Here is a 20,097-nt window from a genome sequence, read left to right as displayed (position 1 = left end):
TCTCCGCCACAGGGGCGGGCGGCTCCGCTCCCCCGGCCCGGGGTCGCGCTGAGGCGGGGGGGGGGGTCCGGTGCCGCCCCCCCCCCCCCCCCCCCCCCCCCCGCGCATGTGATGGCTCTGCCCGGCGGCACCTGGGCCCGGCCGGCCGCGCCCGGCAGCTCTGGCTGGGCACACGGCGGCGGGGGAGGTGGAAGGTGGCCCCGGGAGAGCGGTCCAGTAAAAACACTCGCTCTCCCTACGCATCTTGTCTCGGCGGTTTTAGTCACAACGCGTCTGTTTGTTTTTTTCCTCTTCTCTCTTCGCCTTTCACGCTGCTCCCCTTGGCCGGAGGGGAGGAGAGCGGCGGGAGGACGAGCTCCCTGGTGTGAGGTCTCCTCGGCTGGCAGGTGCCCGGCAGGGCGGTCTGCGCTTTGCCCTGCTCCTGCCGAGCTGGCGGTGGTGGACGTGGGAGCAGCTTTGGTGGCGCTGAGGGCAGGAGCAGTGCTGCTGCCTTCCCGCGGTCAAACGGGACGGTCGGCCGGAGGGTGGCTTCCTTCCTCTCTGGGAGGAAGAGGGCTTCTTCTGTCGGCCCTCTTAATAATATACCATTAATTTACTTATCTTACTAACTTGAGGTGAGCGTCTAGATTGGCAAGAAATACTGGGATGAGCGAAGGGGGGCGGACAGTAAGTGAGCACACTGGTCCCCCCCCCCCCCCCCCGGGGGGAAGGAGCGTGTCTGCAAGTGCAGTGGAGATGGGAGGACCAGATGACAAGGGCTCTAGGAGAGCAGGGCTGTGGGTTGGAAAGGAAAATACCCCGTAACTAGTACAGGCAGAACGTGGAAAGAAAAAGACACAAATCTAAGTTTGTGAAAATGCTTTCTCAAAATCTGAAGAGCAATATTAGATGTTCCTCTTCTGTCTCAAGAGGCTTTGTACTGGGTGATAGTGTGTTTATATTAGTCTGTAGGTAAGATCAAGTCAAGTCTCTGTTGAAGGGCAGTAATAAAGAAGTTAAGATTCTTTGTGCCGTCAGGTTATTTTGAATGAGTAAAATAAGTTGTGCTTTTTAGTCAGGAGGAACAAAATCTGCCGTTTTACTGTAGCAGGAAAGGGAAGAGAAATGCCTGTGCGGGCTATCAGGGGTAGAGGATATTTCCTTATGTGCTTTGGATCACATATTTTTATAAGGAGAGGATACGTAAGTAACTAAATATATTTATAGTACCACTTGTTGCTTTATTCCTTTCTTCTCTCTGAACACGTAAAGGGTGAGGAGGAGGCAGTGATTTGTTTCAGCAGTGAGGTGAAGCGCCTTGAAGAAGCCTTTACAAACTGTAAACCAGGCTTGTCGGCGAAGATTACTAGGTCTGTTATAGAAATAAAATGTCAGTGAAGCTTTTCAGGTGTCTTCTGGTCTGTAATTGTGTACGAGGCCGGGTGTTCGGCTGTCAGTCTAAGGCCTTTCCTGTGATGTATGTGATCTTTTGCAGGGGGAAGGTCTTAATTATTTTTTTCTCTTGCTCTGGGACAAAGGATTAACTTAGATTTTGTTTTTATATGTATTTCCCCTGGATATGAGCAGCAGATGTATTTCCTGAGATAGTTTTATATGATTGCCATTGTGGAATGCGAAATGCATGTACAGAATTTGATGTGCCTTTCTTGACATAGTCGCAACCTATGCAGAGTATGCTATGCAAGGCAGTTGATCTTTGTAATGCTGTCGTCTTCAGTCAGCTGTAGGCCGAACTGGATTCTCTCTGAAAGCACAATTCTTCTTGTGGCGTGCATCTTGCTAGCTTTCACTAACTACCTGCGCCCTGGTAGTAGGTTCTGTGGGGGCTGTAGTAATAATTGCAATATTTGAGTTGAAATCTAGCCTCTATTTTAATTAGAGATGGGTCCCAAGATACAAACTTATCCTTAATGGCAGATTCTAACTGCTCCAAATGTTCAGTCTGTCTTTGCAGGCTTCTGGATCCAGGCCTAGCTATTACTCTAGCTTTTTTTCCCCCCACTTATGACTGTTTCAGGTGGATCCTTTCAGGGTTTAGTTTCCTTGCATGGTTCTGTTATGACTCAGTTTTACTTCGTGGAAGTATGAAAAGCTTGCTTTAAGGTATTTATGGAAGACCTATTCTTGTATGTCAAACATGAAGATTCTAATTTCTGAAACAAACCAAACTTTTTTTTATTCTTATCTGTCTCTTTCTTATTTTTAATTTCACCTCTGTAGTAAAGTATCTCAGTTTTGTTCATGTTACATTTGGCACATTTTACATATAGTTTTTTTGTTATTTGGCTTTTGAACAATTGAACAGCTGTTGTGCCCTCTAGCGTTTTTAAACTTCAGGAAGGCAAATCTGGTAAAATGCTACACCTTAAATCATTATTGTGAGACTATATATACTTCAGGTATATGCTGAACAGTTTATTGCCTCTCTTAGCAGAGAGAAAGGAGACACTGGGAAACTGAATAGTGCTGTAGAAAGCAGTAAACCTGTTAAACCAGTTTACATTGTTTGTGTTAGCAGCCATATTAGTGAAATGACTTTACAAAGTTATTTTGTCTTTTAATTAGCTTGGTGGAGGGTAAAAATACAGGAAGAACCAGAAATTCTAGAAGAAGCATCTTGCTTTACCACAGGAAGCATCTGGTTTTACCACAGCTGCTACTAACAACTGCAGAGTGGTTTCTTGTTTTTTGTTTGGTTGGTTTTTGAACTGCAGGCTTGGGAATATTGTTTCTAAAGATAATCTACTGATATCTTTTGGAAACAATTAGTGCATATGTATTCAAGGGCTAGATTTGCCTAGAAACTTTAGCAAGAACAGAATGTAGCTTTCTTTATTGCTATGTAGATATGTTATAAGTATTTATATGTTGAAGCTGCAGGCACTTTTATTTGCTTCAGGATGCAACTCGAGACTTTACGGAATGTGCAATTAAGCATTATCTTCACTGCAGAATTAACTGGAACGCTCTCTAATTAGAGTGTCATCCATACAGACCTCTTTCTTAAATGAAGCAATAGTGGGTGTCTTGTAGCCTATGTAGCATGCAGTTTGCTTTACCTACTGTGAGGGAGTGTGGCCGGCAAGTGAGGGACAGTACTAAGCTTCTCTGCTGCCTCACTGTTGAGGCTGTATGTGGAGTAGTGTCCTGTTTTGGACACCCCAGTTGGAGAAGGCCCCTGAGAAACTACAAGGGTCCAACAGAGGGCTGCCAGTATGTTTAGGGGCCTAGGGTATGTGACCTGCAAGGAGAGGCTGAGGGCTTTAGTCTTGCAAAGGAGAGACCTAGGGGACTTTGGGACAATCTAATAATGACCTACACCTACTCAAAGGGAAATTACAAAGATGGTGAAGACCAGCTCTTCTCAGTAGTGACAGATGGTAAAAGAAGAGGCCACATCTTTTGACTTGGAAGGTTCAAACTGGACGATAGCCTCCCCACTGGGAGGGTAGTAATCTTTGGAATGGGTTACAAAGAATTTAATCTCCCTACTTAGAGGTTGTAATGACTTGGCTCAACTAAACCACACCTGATCTGAATCCGATGTTGGTAGTAGTCCTGTTTGAAAATGGAGGTTGGAGTAGATGTCCTCTAGGGGTTTTCTTCCAACAAACATTTTGATGATTCCGTAAGATATACTTCTGCACCGAAGGAGATGCACAGGGTAGTTCTATATCTTGTAGGTTACCTCTTAGACAGGAGAGCTAAATGTTCTGCAGAGCCTGGGCTTGACAGAATATTACACAAGCTTAAGAATATAAATTCTGATATTTGTAGTTGGGACTAGTGATATCTTCCTGCACAGGAAATCTTGACTTTCCTACAGTGTGTCTATGTACAGGAATTAAAGAAATCAAAATTATTTATTCAGAACTTCTTATTCAAAGCATCATCTTAAGCAGTCTGTCAGAGAAATTGTTCTAGTTGTCTTTCCGTAAAAGACTTGTCGTGTTTTCTTCCCCAGGCTCAACTTGATTGTTCAGTACTCAAGCAAGTGGCTGATGGATTTTCTCTACAATCTTCTTTTTTTATTCCAGCTCTTGACTTTTTATAACAGTGATACACGGTATATCAAGTAAGCCACATGTCCTGTCAGTCCTCTGTAATCTCAATGAAGGATATCAGCAGTGCAGTAGACAGATAAACGTGCAGGGCCAAGTTATAGTAAGTTGGTCAAGTGCTGCTGTAAAACGTATCTTCCTTCCGAGATCGGAATAAAGCAGAAATAGCAATGCAGTAGATTTTTCGCTCTCCATCCCTATTACATAATTACTTTTTTTAAAAGTGAAATTCAGCAGGTCCGTCAAAGCATGATAGAGGCTTCAAACTGGAAGGGCACAATTCTGCAAGTTGTCTTGTATATATTGTTCCAGATGAAGCATGTGTAAAATGTACCAGCATCCTTTTCAGAGACATTAATGCTTCTCTATCACTTCTGAAAATACTTCATTTAATACAGGCAGCAGAAAATGTGATCTTGGAATGCAACAGGCTGATGACTCAGTCATCTTATGATCTGTTGATATATGCACAGCCTCTTCTGACTTACGAGCTTCTAGCAGAAATTCTTTACTAGCCCCCTACTGTCACTACTACATTATGTGATCTTTTGCTTCGCCTTACACTTTGTGCTCCTGTGTTTCACCCTACTTCTTTTCTCCAGGCCTTAGGGCTACAAAATTTCTCGTGTGCCGTTCTTTGCCTTTGCTCTTGATTGCACTTCCGAGTTTGTTTGCTGACGCTTGTGTGATGGGTTTTGCTGGCTTCTTGCTCTTACCCTGTCATAACAGTGTTATTAAATTGTTTTGAAGACTACTCTATTAGGATCTCATTAGTATAGCCCCCTACTCTGGTAGCTAAAGGGGAGACTGATATGAAAGCTAATTTTTTGCATAGTTAACAGTTCTTGGTCCAGCTGCTACTTTTGGATGCTCTTCCATGCTCTGCTATATCAAATGCTTTCCTGAAGTTCAGTTTGTTTCAGTCGCTTGCTAGATTAATTGATAATCTAGGTGTGATTTATCCTAGTTGTCTAAAACAAAAAGCATAATACAATCAAAGGACATTAATGTGTTATGTTGCATTTTATTTTTCTGGTTAATTCCAAATCTTCTTTTTTCTTTTTTAAATAAAAAACCACTAAACCAGTTTTGAAGATTATATGCTATTGAGGCATGGTCACAGTTGCCTCGATCACTTTCTTGTTACACATGCATATAGATGCTACACTTTTGTTCATTGGTAGGATGGTTATACACCTAGTCAGAGTATGTGTGTGGATCTCCCTCTGGTTTAGTTTAGCTTGGGAAGGCAAGGGGAGAGGAGCTGTTCTGCTGCACAAATGTGCTCTGTCACTAGGATAAGCTGATAGATGTTTATACTGTTGAAAAAATTGGTCACCGTTAGCTTCAGTACAATAAGGCAAATGGTAAAATCACACACCTAAGGTCTAAGGATAACTTGATTCTGCTGCCTTTTAATTGAACTGCATATATAGTATTGTGTAGACTTGAAGTTGTACAACTAAATGGGCCTACGTATCTGAAAGAGAAGGACAATAATTATTTTATTGAATGTGTTAACTGCCTTTGCCTTCTCTGCAGAAGTCTCATGACAGACTTATGTGTTTTCAGTAATATATATGTTGGAAATCAGAGCTAGTTAGACTCCCTGGGTACAGTCTGGCTCTGAATTGAACTGCATGCATATGTATATGGTAGAGCAGTGATGGAAATTTAATATTATTTATGTATACTATGGAATATATCTGAAAATTTGGCAAGTTACTTCTATTTATCCTGAATGTAAAATCTTCTGTCAGAAGGCCAGTGTGATGCAAACGCCAGGAGTGCCATGCATGGAATTGATTCTACTTCTCCATTTGGAGAAGTAGCCTACTAATACAGAACACCTTGAATTTGTTTCTACTGGACTTTTTTTTTTTTTTTTCTCTCCAGTAATGAAGTTGATTGTTCCTTCCTATAGTACAATACAGACTGGATAGCAGAAGAGGGGCATGTGTTATAGGGGCACCATAAATTAACTTGAATCCATGTTGTGTTGCAGGAAAAAGCTTGCGTTTGAATGTATTGAAGTGCTAATGCAGCAGTAACAAGGTCTTGAATACATTCACGTTGGGACTTTGCTCTTGAAGAAACGTGCGGACAAAAGAATCATGAGCAGGGCAGTGATGATGATCAAGGGTTTTGAGTATGGCTTATTAGGAAGGACTGAATGAATAGCAGTTGCTTAGCGTAGACAAGAGAAGATTGAAGGGGGCCATTATTTATGATGCCATCTTGGTCAGAACACCTACCCTTTTGGCTAGAGAACTATTAGCATCTTGTAGGCTGCTAGCAGGGTCGTCTTGCTTCTAGCTGCTAATACTTTGGAAGATAACTGAAAACAATATTGTAGTAATTACTATAAACAGCTCCTCTTACTGCAAGAGGAGCAAAAGGGGCAATGAGACAATTTCTCTGCTGAGAGCTGGCCCTTGCTGTTAGGAGTTCTAGTGGGGGCGGGGGGGGAAGCACATCATCGGTGTTTGTGGGATATAAAGATTTTCTACATTATTTTTAAGTTCTTTATAAATAGATTATACAGATCTAATTGCTGCTGAGCAGAACTGATCTAATAAAGATGTAATTTCTATGCTTCCTCTGTTTTATCAGTTAGAAAGTTCCTTCGTGTGGTGCTAAATAACAGCTTATTAGAGAATGTTATAAAGACAGACTACTCTTCCCTTACTTCCTTACCTGATTAAGTTTTCACAAAATCTTTACCCCAAACATGCTATGTTCTTTCTTTGTGTGTTTGATAGGGGAAGGGGAAGAGGAGGAGGAGTAGGAAGTGTTGGGTGGTGCTGCTGGTACTTGTTTTGTTTGTTTAAGATCCTGGAAAAATTACATCCTAGGCAAGCATTGAACAAGGCAGGCTCCTCTATCTTTTTTATCCATGTGACTCTAATGCATAATTTATCTCCCCTTCAGTCTCATCTTCTTGACTAGAGTAAATACAGTTATGAATTGCAAGCAACTCTCACTGTTAACTTCTCCAGTTTGCATGTTTTGTTTCAAAGGATACTTATTTGGCTTACTTATTTCTCTGAAAAGAAGGATCTTTATAAATTCTTCTAGTATTGAAACTAATACAAGATCAGGAGTTGAGAAAACATTAGGAAGTTGTTTGACATTTCAGTTTGAGCTTAAGTTAGTTATAGTTATTACAGAAAAACAGTGGGATAAGGGAAGCATTAATGTATGTATTGGTCTATGAGAGCTGGAAGATACTGTAAAGCAATTCTGTAGCTTGTGTCATTGCATTGTCACAATACAAACCTTAACTTCTGTTTACCTGCACTTATTTCCAGGAGTTCAAAGGATCTGCTAGAACCATCAGCAAACAGAAAATTGAAGGTCTACAGTTCAGTTCAGGTGGCTTACTAAGAAATGAGAAATGTGTTATTTTTTTCTTCTAATTTGAACTAGCAGTGACACATGGAGAAAGTTTTATCATTCAACCAAAATTCAATGGCATGGGACCTTACAAAGGCAATTAGTAGAATCCATCTATAAATGTTAGTATTTAAAGTCAGTAGTCTTCATTGGGATGATTCCAGCTAGTATTATACGTTTTCATGCTATTTGGATATTTCAAGGTCAAAGCAGCCTTACCTAAAGCTGTAGGCATTATATTCTTAATAACCTTTTCCTGTTTGTATATATAAAGTTGGGCTAAGATCATTCCTGCTCTCTAGTCATGTTGATAACCATATGTAGTAGTTTTTATGGCCAGTAATCCAATCTTTTGTTTCTGCGTGCATGGATCCAACTTGCAGACTGAATGTCTGGTGTCATTTTGAATGCTGTCTTCTATATTTTTTTAGTTCTAGGCCTTTGAATTTTAGACAGGTCAGGTATTTTGTCAGTTGTGGCTCTGATGTGTACTTTTTCACTTCAATATTTTAAACTGTTCTAGCAGCCCAGTCTTAATGGTTCAGAATTAAAGCTTTTGATCAACTTAGATGTTATAGAATGTCGTTTTCCATCTTGATCTGAAATAAAGCAGCTACAGTTCTCATAATGTAGTACCACAGATCCCTCTGCTAAACAAGTTATGGTTGACTTTTGAGGTTCTGCATGACTCAGCAAGATCAGTGGTGTCATGTTTTTTCTTGTAGCTGCAATCTGAGAACATCAAGCCTTCATAGTCTCACTGCTTTACAAATAATAGCTGAGGTAAAGGTACTGTGCAACTTTCTGAGATGAGCTTGTGTGGAACAGTTATCATCAGGAAAATAATTAAAAAGAAAAGACACTAAGGCTGATTCCCATTGGTGCTGAGGCCTTTTTAGATAACTGCATCCTGTGCTGATGGCTATTTCAGCTTTCACATGCCTCCTAGGATATTAGGAACACAAAGATAACAAAAAGATAAATTTACTTTAATCTCAAGAATAACTTCATTCAGTGAAGAGGTTGTTGGAGGCTTTGCAGTAAACCATCAGGGAAGTAGAATGCATATTTCTGCTACTCTGACCCATTTCTGACTGAAACACCTAACAACTTTTTTCCAAGGCTTTTCTGCAGTGGGCAGATTCTGTATTAACAGGCAGCTCAAGAGCTTGAACTGTGAGCAGAGATTCAGAGTTTGATAGTCACCTCCTCTGCTTGACCTGCTAGGCAATTAGCATGCCTGTAACTTGCTTGGCACTGTCTACATCCTACTCCTCTTGACTTGGGAGGCTTAGGTCAGACTAGGATGTGATACATTTGCATCCTGTGTCCTCATTTAGTGAGGGGAGTTATGCTGTCTCAGAGAAGGTATTGATGGGAAGGGCAGGAGTTACTGCGTTAAGTACGGAAGGCGGTGTAGATCAAAACCAAAGAAATACAGAAGATAAGTTCCTGGGGAACTTCAAGAATTCTCCTGGGAACTGCTTGCCCTAAATGCACCTCCAAAAGACTCCTTCCCTCTCACTCAGTTTCTGTAAGTTACTCAAACACTTCAAAACCTGTAATGCACGGGAGGTTCATCTGTCCTGAAGAACAAATAACTTTCTATTTTTGTGACAGCAATAAACATGGAAGTGGCTGTTTGTGCAAGACTTTGTTCTACTGTTCAGCTACTGAAAGAGGAGAAGATAATTTAACTTAACCTCTTGAGTGGCACCTGCCTACAAACTAAATATTTGTGAGCACAAACTAGTGAGAAGAAGAAAGTCCTAAGTTGGTGTTAGGAGAAGAACTTGGGATATATGCAGATGAAGCATGTGTGCAAGTTAGTAGTATGAGGTTTCTTTATTTCTGCTGAACATTCTTGGTCTAAAATAAGGCTACTCTGTTCAGCCTACTAAGGCAGGTATGGGATCCTGAATCTAAACACTCTTTTTTTTAACTACATTCTTTGTCTTTTGTGGTAAAAGTATCTGAACCTGCTGTTGTAGAAAGAAAATTATTGGGCTGCTGGCAAAGCTGTGATACAAATTGAAAAATTTGGAGCAGTTATAATCAATAGCTGTTGTGGTTTTTTTTTTAACAGCTTTCTAAGTGGGCACCTGTTATGTTGCAAAGTCAGGTAACAAACTTTTGTGACAAAATATTTGACATGGGAGAAGAGAACGTTGGCTATGATGGCTGTAGACATACATCTTTCAGTATATTTTATTAATTACTGACTTGGTTTAATTTCCCCGAGCAACACTTATAGCTGCTTTAAAAGTGCTTAATATCCTCCATAATGAAGATTTCTTTTAAAGTACCTTTTTGAAGCTACAATTAGCAAATTGGAAGAAATACCTTTTAATATATTGAATGAAGATTGGATGCAAAACTGCAGTATTTAGACTTTCAGAACTTCTAGAAAGTGTTTAAAAGTGAGCTTAGTTTTTATCATTAATAGCTATTAAAACTTGTTATAATTCATACTATATATGGGTCAAACTTTATTTTGTAGGTATGTGAATGTTTTCCTTAAGATTTTTTTATTAAAAAAGAATATTAGTCAGATGTATATTTCCTTACGTAAAGAACACCCCAGGAAAGTACTCATGTTGAATCCTCTAGTAGTCACTCTTGTGTTGTCTTTTACAGCTTGCCTGGAATAGTGAATGAAAGAATCATTGCTAAGGTGTAAGGTTTTTGGCTATTCCCGCTGCCCTCTTTGGCATTCTGGAACTTCTATTCTTACAAGCATTCTTCTAGTTTCTCTTCTAGTATTGCAGCCAGGATAGTAGTTAAAAACACAAATGTGCAGAAGTTTCTGGAAATGCTTAGTAAATTTCTTTTGCATCTTAGATGAGACTTAAGCAGGGTAAAGTGTATTTTTCATTTTCACCTGCCCATCCCAAGGTGTGTTAAAAGAATATATTATAAGATCTGTTTTCTATATTCAACTTAAATATTTAACTGAGTACATTCATTTATGGTAATCGCAAATTGAATGTCTTAGTAACAGGAGGATCATGTTAGGGATCATTTAGGCAAACTTGACATCCACAGGTCCATAGGCCCTGATGGGAGACGCCTGCAAGTACTCAAGAAGCTGGCTGATGTCATTGCTAGGCCACTCTTTCATCTTGGAAAGGACATGGAGAACAGGAGAGGTGCCTGAGGATTGGAAGAAAACAAATGTCATTACAACCTTAAAAAAGGGCAAGAAGGAGGACCTGGGAAACTACAGGCCTGTCAGCCTCACCTCAAAAAGGTGATGGAACAGCTCATCCTGGATGCCATCTCCAAGCATATAAAGGAGAAGGTGGTGATCAGGAGGAGTTAGCATGCCTTCACCAAAGGGAAATCATGCTTAACCAACCTGATGGCATTCTATGATGGGACAGCTGGCTAGGTAGATGAGAGGAGAGCAGTGGATGTTGTCTACCTTGACTTTAGTAAGGCTTTTGACACTATCTCCCATCACATCCTCATAGGCAAGCTCAGGAAGTGTGAGCTGGATGAGTGGACAGTGCAGTGGAGGATGGTGAAGTGGACTGAACTGGCTGAATGGCAGAGCTAGAGGGTTGTAATCAGTGATGCTAGGTCTAACTGGAGGCCTGTAGCTAGCAGTGCCCTCCAGGGGTCAATACTGGATCCGATCTTGTTCAATTTATTCCTCACTGACCTGGATAAAGGGACAGAGTGTCTCCTCAGCAAGCCTCCTGTTATCAGGATTGGCTGATAATGCCAGAGGCCTGTGCTACCTTTCAGTGGGACCTGGACAGGCTGGAGAGATGGGCTGAACGGCACCACATGAAATTCAACAAAGGCAAGTGCAGGGTCCTGCACCTGGGGAGGAATAGTCCTGTGCCCCAGTACAGGCTGGGGGCTGACCTACTGGAAAGCAGTTCTGCAGAGAAGGCCCTGGGAGTTGTGGTTAAGCATGAGCCAGCAGTGTGCCCTTGTGGCCAAGAAGGCCGAGGGTATTGTGGGGTGCATCAGGAAGAGTGTTGCCAGCAAGTCAAGAGAAGTGATCCTTCCCCTCTACTCCCTCCTGGTGAGGCCTCACCTGGAGTACTGTGTCCAATGCTGCGCTCCCCAGTACAAGAGACCTGAGCTCCTGGAGTGAGCCCAGTGAAGGGCTACAAAGATGATTAGGGGACTGGAGCATGTCTCCTATGGAGAAAGGCTGAGAGAGCTGGGCCTATTTAGCCTGGAGAAGAGAAGACTTGGTGGGGGCGGGTGGAGGGAATCTTATTGATAGATATAAACATCTGAAAATAGAGCGTCAAGAGGATGAGGCCAGACTATTTTCAGTGACGCCCAGCGACAGGACAAGAGGCAGCGGGCACAAACTGAAATACAGGAAGCCTTATCTGAATGTAAGGAAAAACTTCCCTACTGGAACAGGCTGCCCAGGAAGGTTGTGGAGTCTCCATTCTGAGATGTTCAGAAGCTGTCCTGGTGTGATCCTGTGCAATGTGCTCTAACTGACCCTGTTTGAGCAGGGCGGGGTTGGACTAGATGATGTCCAGAGGCCTCTTCCAACCTCAACCCTTCTGTATGGTTCTGTGAAGAGTATAGCTAATCCCACTGCAGCATGAAAGCTTGCAGATCCTTTCACATAAAGTGTTTCTGACTCCTTAAAAACAAATATTTAAGTGTTGAGAATAGAGGCCTTGTGGCAAAGACCTGACATTTTAAGAGATGTGTGTGCATGCATGTAAATGTATACAAACATACATGCACTCTTCTGAAGATGCCGAACTAAATGCTGTCAGTTGAATCGTGTACACTACTGCATTGTCGTCTTCGTAAATGTCAAGCTATTTAGTATCAAAATGTAGAATGTACTTCGGGTCCAAATTATTATTGGATTTGGCTTATGAAATAGAAGTTATCAAAGAGTTGATAAAACAGTTTTTAATTTCTTTAAGAGTATCTTTATCATATATGCATTGAGTGGATATGCTTTACATATTCCATGTTAGTTACAGATATGATAATTCTGAAGTTATATATGAATGCACTTTGCTTTATACAAAAGCTTTAATTGTTCTATGTTTAGGAGATAACACTTGACTGAAAAAAGCTTTGGCATTAATTAAATCTAACATGTAGGAGCTCTAGATCATTTCCCCTCTAGAAAAAAGCAGCCTGGGTGCGATATAAAGGCATTTAAGCCCAGCAGTACCAAAAATGTTACCTGCCTGATGGGATTGATCATGTATTTAGTCTTCCTTCACTAATATTTTCCTGGATACTAGAAGTACTTAGGTAGCTGATTGTTTCCTAGTTGTCACTGGCTTATATTGGTTGAATTCTTAAACATTGCAGAGGGATAAAGTCCCTCTTCTAGCAGCTGGCTGTCTGTTAGACAGTCACCGGGAGCAAGCTGTGTGACTGGTGAATTAGATGTCTGCCCACAGGGCTGTAGTCAGCAGCCTGTGACAATACTGAGAGGAAAATGAATTTAACACACACGTTGCCTCAATTTTTTTCAGACACTGGCCAGAAGAAGACCCCAGACAAGAAAGATGGGCGACGAATGTCTTTTCAAAAACCTAAAGGGACTATTGAATATCCTGTAAGTTGCTTCTTGGTTATTAGAATGTCATTGCATAACAAGTGCAGACTCTAAAAGTTTTATTACAAAATATAAGCAAAACAACAATGTGCATTACCTCTAATCCTATAATTCTGTATATTTTATAGCTTATTTTAGCAGGTTTAAATCGGGAATTAGATAGCTAATACTACTTGACTAAGACAGCTGCATTTTTTTCCTTTGTTTTTCTATGCAAGTTACTTTTTTCCTGCAGAAGACAATCAGTTGAATGATTCACCGGGAGGTAACTAGTTAGAAACAAATAATATTAATTATAAAAACATATGCAATTTCCTTCCTTTCAGCACTGTTAATAAACTGTTGACATCAGCAGAAATAATAGAATGAAGGTTTTATTTTGGGGGAGGGAGGCATGCTATATCTTGTTAACTGACCTGCCAGCACTCTTCTGAAAATGTTCATAATCTGTACCTTATACAGTAAAGATCTGTTTTTTCTCAGCAGTATCTGAAAATGGAGCCTTTCTATGCCTGTTCTGTTCTTGAAATGACCCTCAAACTGTGCTGCAGTCAGCTTTTCATGTTTGTGGTTACTAAGGGAAACTGAAGTGAGAAGTATCTATTTTGTGTTATATACTGGAAATATAATTAAGCCCAGAAATAATGCTTATAGGGTTGACATTGAAATAGGGAAGTCTATCACAGATATTTTTGAATGCTTTTGAAGCTGGACATGATAAAATAAAAGGAGAACTTCTTTATAAAAGTCTTTACTTGACCTCTTCGTATCCTCTTTCTCAAAGAAGAGGAAGAAGAGATGCAGGGAAGATTAACTTCTAATGTTAAATTAAGCCAAACTATGATATGGATAACCTTAATTACTAAGAAGTCTGTAATTATAACTTGGGGAGAGGCAGAGAGCATGCATGTCTTGGAGTGAGATGAACATCAGCTTACCTTGTATTGGTAACCTAAATGTAATTCAAGCATATGCTAAAGATATTCTTGAAGCTGAAATAAACACTCTGCTATTAGATTCTAGCAGCTGAAGATAGTAAAGTAAAAGTGGGTTTTGGGGTGTTTTTTTTTTCCTACACTTACCACAGCATGTCTAAAAATAATTGGGGGAAAATGATCAGGTGAAACTCTGTAAATCTGATTCCTGTTCAGTTAATAAACCCCTTATCTTGTTTCTTGCCCCCATATATATGCATTCACCCTAATATGCAAGATTCCAGGCAAAACATAAAGCACTAAACTTTCCTTTTTTAAAATTAGTAATGTAGAAGTAGGTATCACTTTCTTGTGAATTGTATTTTCAGTAAGCTTAAGGAGAGCTTCTAAAGGAGCCTGCTGTGTGTATGGAACATGTTGCACTTCAGCTCTGTAAATTCAGTATTCTGCCCACAACTAAAATCCACAGCAAGACTGAAATATTTCACCAACATCAAGTTTTCAGAGCTTTCAGTTTTCCTGTGCATTGTACTAAGGCATAGGTACATCTAGCCTCTAGGAATTTAGTGGCTATGTTCATTATACATATGAAAGAGGCCTTGGAACTACTGTGATAACTTGCTACCGCTATTATTCGTGTTTGTATACCATACAGAAAGACTTAGTGTGATTTCTGCCTTTGTGCTTCTGCTACTTCTCAAAGCAGCAGCACTTTCTAGATATTTTCTAGTATTGTTGCGAACTTAATTTTTTTTAATTTAACATTTTAGTTTTTCCAGTGGCTGCATATATTCTTATGTGGGAAGGTTTTATAATTTATATTCCTGAAGTTTGGAGTGAGGTGGAATCTTGTTGATGCAAACTGTAGATTTTTAAGGTGAAATACACTTCCCTTCCTAGCAGTTTAAAATCTTGGACTGTCTCTTTGCTTTAGTTTCAAAGACCAAATGTTACTATTTATTTGTCCCAAAAGTACAGACGAAAAATCCCCCAAAGCATAAAGTGAACTGCTTCTCTGTGTGTAGCAACAGTAGGAAGATGTGAACAGATGTGGTACTGAGTGAAGAAAGCAAAGTCCTAAGTTTACCCAGGCTAATAGGTTTAAAAGGCTGTCACGCTGTTAATTTTCAGTGACTAGCTCTAAAGGATACAGAGAACTCTGGTTTATTTTCATTGTTACTGCTTTAGACAGTGTAGGGTGTTTGTGGGTTTTTTCTCCCCTTTTTTATAACTTAGGATAGCTTCTTCTGAATATCAGAATTAGATTTGATACAAATCGGTATTACAGGTTTCAGAATTGAGTCAGTGCTCCAGGCTAATTGTTTTTCCCCTTCATGTACAACTATGGTGTATGTGAACAGACTATGCCCAACAAAGTGGGTAGTTTATGTGGACTTGTTAATAACTAGGATCTTTAATACTGTTTTCTGCATTGCTCGTTTTGCGTAACTTCATTATATTAATATTGCGTCCAGAAGTCTCTTGTGTTACATGTTCTACAAACACAGCTACTATCTACTTCTAGGTGTTAGAGCCAATTACAGATAAATAAAAAGCATACACGATGTTGATCATCAATGATATTGGCCTGCCAGAAGTTTAATGATTTCAGTGAAAGCCTTTTAACCCCCCTTATATTCAAGGAGCGAAAAGAAATAATTGGATGCTTACAGGGAATCCTTCTCAAGCGCAAGGGACTGCATAGGACAAAGCATTTTTCTGGAAAATTACGAGTAGGCAATAGAGACACATTTTGCTTTTCAGTGGCAGAGGCTCAAATGTAGGAACTTTCTTTTATTTTTTTCTTCTTTAACTCTCTGGGGGATTAAGGCTGTGTGCTGGACCTGAAGTAGCAGATAAGCAACTAATACACAGAGGCTGTGGTCCAGATTATGACAAGAACCTGATATGAATTAAAGAAGGTCACACAAGAAGCAAGTAATAGGGCAGAATCTTAACATTGGGTCTTAAGCCAGTCCACTTAGATGGCACTTTTTTGACATGTGATGATGTCCCACTTATTTAGTGGTGAATTAACCTCTAGCAACTGGATCTAGACTCTGAGTTAGAAACCAGTGAGAAGTCTCTATGCTGAGAACAAAACTGCAATGACTTCTGAGCTCGGTTTCTTTAAGTAAAATTAGAATTTCTGACCGTTTCTTAGCTCATAGGATGCAGGTGGCAAGTGCTTTTACTGTGACCATCAAATAGGCGATAGGTTACTGGACTTCGAATTCATATGAACGCTTGGAATTTCTTGTTGTGATGACTTGCTCGACGTGCTTGTTTTGAGAGCAGGGAAAGGGTGAGTGTCTGCTCATACCTTTCCAGAGTAGTTGTGGATTATGCTCTCAATTCTAGAGTGGCTTGGATAAAGAGTTCTAAGGGCTGTTTCCTCTGGTAGACCTAGTTTCTCATAATCATAAGGCTTTGTGTGCTAGGTAGACCCTGCACACTTACAAGCTTTTTATTTCTTGGTACTGTGCTTCAAAGCTGGGGCTGTGTTCCTGTTTGACTGTGATTTTATTTTGCACTTTCTCCTGTCATGGTCTTTCCCAAGTTTGGGGGGGGATTTAGAAAACATGGATCATAGTGATTACATAATACTTTGCCTGTTATATCTTTTGTGTAACTCTAAAATTATTTTTTGGAGTTGCTTTTTTATATTTAAAGGTTCCATTTTCCTGCTGTTGTGTGTTCCAGAGATTAGACTTGTTGAAAATCAGTCAGTGTAGACATAATATGATATTTCCAAGGCTTTAGTATAACACCAGTCAACAGTTTTCCTTTTCTCCCCTATGTCCTGTCAGTCTTCCCACCTCTATCTTACTTAGTTCTTTTTGCTGTTCTACTACTTTTTTTTCTGGGTTTTGGACAATTAGTTTTCAAATAGTGCAAAAACAACTTCTCTATACATTCTGGTTCATATATATAAATGTACATATGTAATACATATTTAAACTTCTAATGGAAGAATGAGTAAACTCCAGTTGTAGAGCTGCGATGATTAAGTTCATTAGCATATCAGTGGAGAGTTTGGTTTTAAATTAGGTTTTTAAATAACTTTGCCAACTGTTAATCTGACAAAATTTGAAGGCAGTTAGGACCCTAGTCAACATTAACTCTTTGAAGCTGTTTTTCTCCTGGGATCCCCCTGCCTCTCCCAGTGAACACGAATACAGGTAGTGCTGTGTAAGTGGAAAAGGGATAATGTAATTTACATATAATTAAATAGGAAAAATTACTTGAAGTCAGTGAGGGGTGTCTGTTGGTGGATACTTATTTTGTTTAGCTAATGTTACCAATGCCATGTTGAACGTTTGATTTGAGTTTAGTGGAAAAGTAAGAGGAAGGTTCTTAACTGACTTACTCTAATACCTGTAAAGGCTGTTTTCTAGCTAGTTTAGCTTTTTGAACTTGTTTATATATATTTAAGTAACTACAAAAGGTCCAAGTAAGTAGGAAATAAGGCCTCATACAGATCTGTAGATCTTACACACAGAGTTGATGACTAGAAATTCTCCCTAATGATTATAGGAATAAGGTAATATTTATATTCCAGAAAGTCCCTTTTCAGCAAAAGTTATTGTACAAAGCAGGGATTGTGTTCAGTTAAAAATGAAGTACAGAGTAAGTGATTTTTGTTTTGCATTTTCATTAATAAGCATCGTCTGACTATTCTGCTTGAATCTAGATATTTAAGCAAATTCAGTGCTTGACATTCATTGAACCACTTTGAAGGACCAACTGATGTGCTCAAGTCCATTTCAGATTGTTTCTAGGGAATGGTGTATTTTCACACATTTGTGATGTTTTTTAATCTGAGATTTAATTACACTTGAACAAGTCTTGACACTTTGTTAAAATCATGAAACAACTTAATTGCTGTCATTTCCCTTCCCTTCTCAAGAGAAGAAACTTTCAGCATAGTGCTTTAATATGCAAATATTTCTATGAATGTTTTTAATATTCAAAATAACTGTATACATGATATACAGAAAGTTCCCTTCCTAGAAGAGAAAGGATAGTTTTATACACTCCTATAGTATTAGTTTGAGGAAAGAATGATTGGGAAAGGTGTGGGTTTTTGTTTGCTTTTTGTTTTTGTTACACTATGGGGTTTTTTCCACTAAGTTTTTCTTTGTTTTAGAAAGTCTCAGTTCAATCTAATGAAAAGGTAGAAAGCCCAAGGATCAGGAAAGATGTCTTTGAATGTTATCACATATAGTATGGAGGTTCACTTGTTCGAACTGTACAGCCAAATAAGAAAAGGAAGCTCTACTATTGTTCCTATTCTGTAGCGGGTGACTTATAAGAAAATCCTTTAGCTGCTGAGAGGTCTCAAAGGGCCTTCCTTCCTTAAAGGTTGGAAAGAATGAATGCACTCTTGAGGAGTTTAAAAATAAACTTTGTTTTTTGAGTGCTTTAACTAATTTATAATACTACAGGAGAGTCAAAAAATCTCAGATATTTTCATCACTAAGTGATATCAACTGAAAATCTTCCTAGCAGCTAACAGGGGTCTTCTAACACTTATGAGAGCAAATTTTTGAATTAGATGAAGTTTTGAATGTTGCTTTAAGGGATGTATGTGTTTTTTATCCTTTTTTTTTTTTAAACAAACTCCCTATAATATATGGAATTTCTGATGGAACCAGTACTTTATGATCTGATTGTCAGCTTTCTTACAGTCTATGCAAAAAGTAGTAACCATCTGGTCTGGTTGAGTTCCTTGTTTATTCTGTTTTGGTGCAAATTAAAAGTGACACTTAAGAGTACTGAGATTTATACGTATCTATGTGATCATAAGCTAGTGAAATACTAAAGTACAATGAGTCTTTCATACTTAAAATGGTAGTAGAGAAGTTTATTGCTTTGTGTAGCTTGATGGTTTCCTAGTAAGAATTATTCTAATGTGAGAATTATTCTAATAAAAGCTAATTGCCACTTTTGCAGCAATATTTCTTTCATTAGTGAATTTAGGCTGACAAATGCAGCCTTACGAAACGATAATCTTTCTATAAAGGAATTTTTTAATTCTTATTTGTAAATCTTGTGTTAGTATCACAAAGTGCAGGGTGTGTGTGTGTGTATGTACTGTAGCAGTGTAGTGCTCTTTAAGGAAAAAATATTTGTGACACTTATTACAGGATCATTCAGTTCTGCTTTAAAGGATATAGTTTGCTCCTTTATATCTGTCAGTTATGTTTATTTTATTGCTGTATTGTCAAGCACGTGCTCACTGTCATCACAACCCTTTTCAAAGGAGGGGAAGAGAAAGAATTTCTTTTACTGAGGTTTTCTGGGATTAGTGTTCTCCAAGTGTGTTTTTGTTTTTTAATATTCAAGTGAGTATGCATTTAGAAGAACAACTACTTAATTTTGATACTTTGCTTTGCAGCCAGTAGGAACTCCATTTACTGACCATTCTTGCAATATGAATAAAATACTAGCATTTAATAATTTAATACCTACTATTATAACTCTTATGTACACTTTGTTTGCTGCTTCTCTGAAGAGTGAATTTGCCTTGTTACCTTCTATGAGTAGCGCAAAATAGTGATGATTATCCATGTTTAATACAGTGGTTCAACTGCAGTCTTCCAAAACTGACTATACTGGAAGTGAACTAGCCCAGTACACGTTCCAGCACCTTCATAATGGCAGAGTTACTAAAACAGAAATTTTTAGTCTATCAGAACACTGAATACATTTACCTGTGTGACTGTCCATAAGATAGAGGCTTACTTGGAATAAGCAGTACCAAAAGCTACTAAAATGAAAATGCTCCGAGACTTCCCTTCTCCCTCATTTCTTTTTTACCCTGGTTTAAGCATTCAGAAGCATTCCATCTATATAATGAGTTTGCACCAGGTAATTAAACCGCATTAACACTGGGAAAATGGCAGAGTTCAAGCAGAAGGGTGTTTACTTTTAAGTTTAGCAACAGTTGATAGTGCGCACACAAGCCGTGTTCTCCTACTTTGTAGAGGAAGTGCATGGAGAACGTAAGATACCTAACGGAGATGCCATCAGTTAGTGACATCCACGTTCTCAGAATGGTTGCATGAAACATCTAGTGTGATTAAAAAATTGTTTTGTTTTGTCACCCCTTCCCTTAAGTATAAAGAAAAGGGAG

At 39.2% G+C, this 20,097-nt stretch overlaps 1 protein-coding gene across 23 annotated transcripts in view; it reads left to right on the top strand.

The window, feature by feature from the left end:
- Positions 1–20,097, top strand: part of OXR1 (oxidation resistance 1) — a 282,934-nt gene that overhangs the window by 199,708 nt on the left and 63,129 nt on the right. For 19 of the 23 annotated variants that reach the window (XM_068932814.1, XM_068932821.1, XM_068932818.1 and 16 more), the window contains one exon: positions 12,941–13,023. In XM_068932814.1, the coding sequence (XP_068788915.1) occupies positions 12,941–13,023 (83 nt within the window). Of the gene's footprint in view, positions 1–324; positions 615–10,491; positions 11,266–12,940; positions 13,024–20,097 lie in introns of those variants that run through there. The other 4 variants (XM_068932834.1, XM_068932835.1, XM_068932827.1 and 1 more) reach the window with 4 other exon arrangements.

The sequence above is a fragment of the Struthio camelus genome, chromosome 2 (assembly GCF_040807025.1).
Source record: "Struthio camelus isolate bStrCam1 chromosome 2, bStrCam1.hap1, whole genome shotgun sequence".
NCBI classification, from domain to species: domain Eukaryota; kingdom Metazoa; phylum Chordata; class Aves; order Struthioniformes; family Struthionidae; genus Struthio; species Struthio camelus.
The sequence above is the reverse complement of the archived record's forward strand: the minus strand, read 5'-3'. Positions and strand labels throughout refer to the sequence as shown.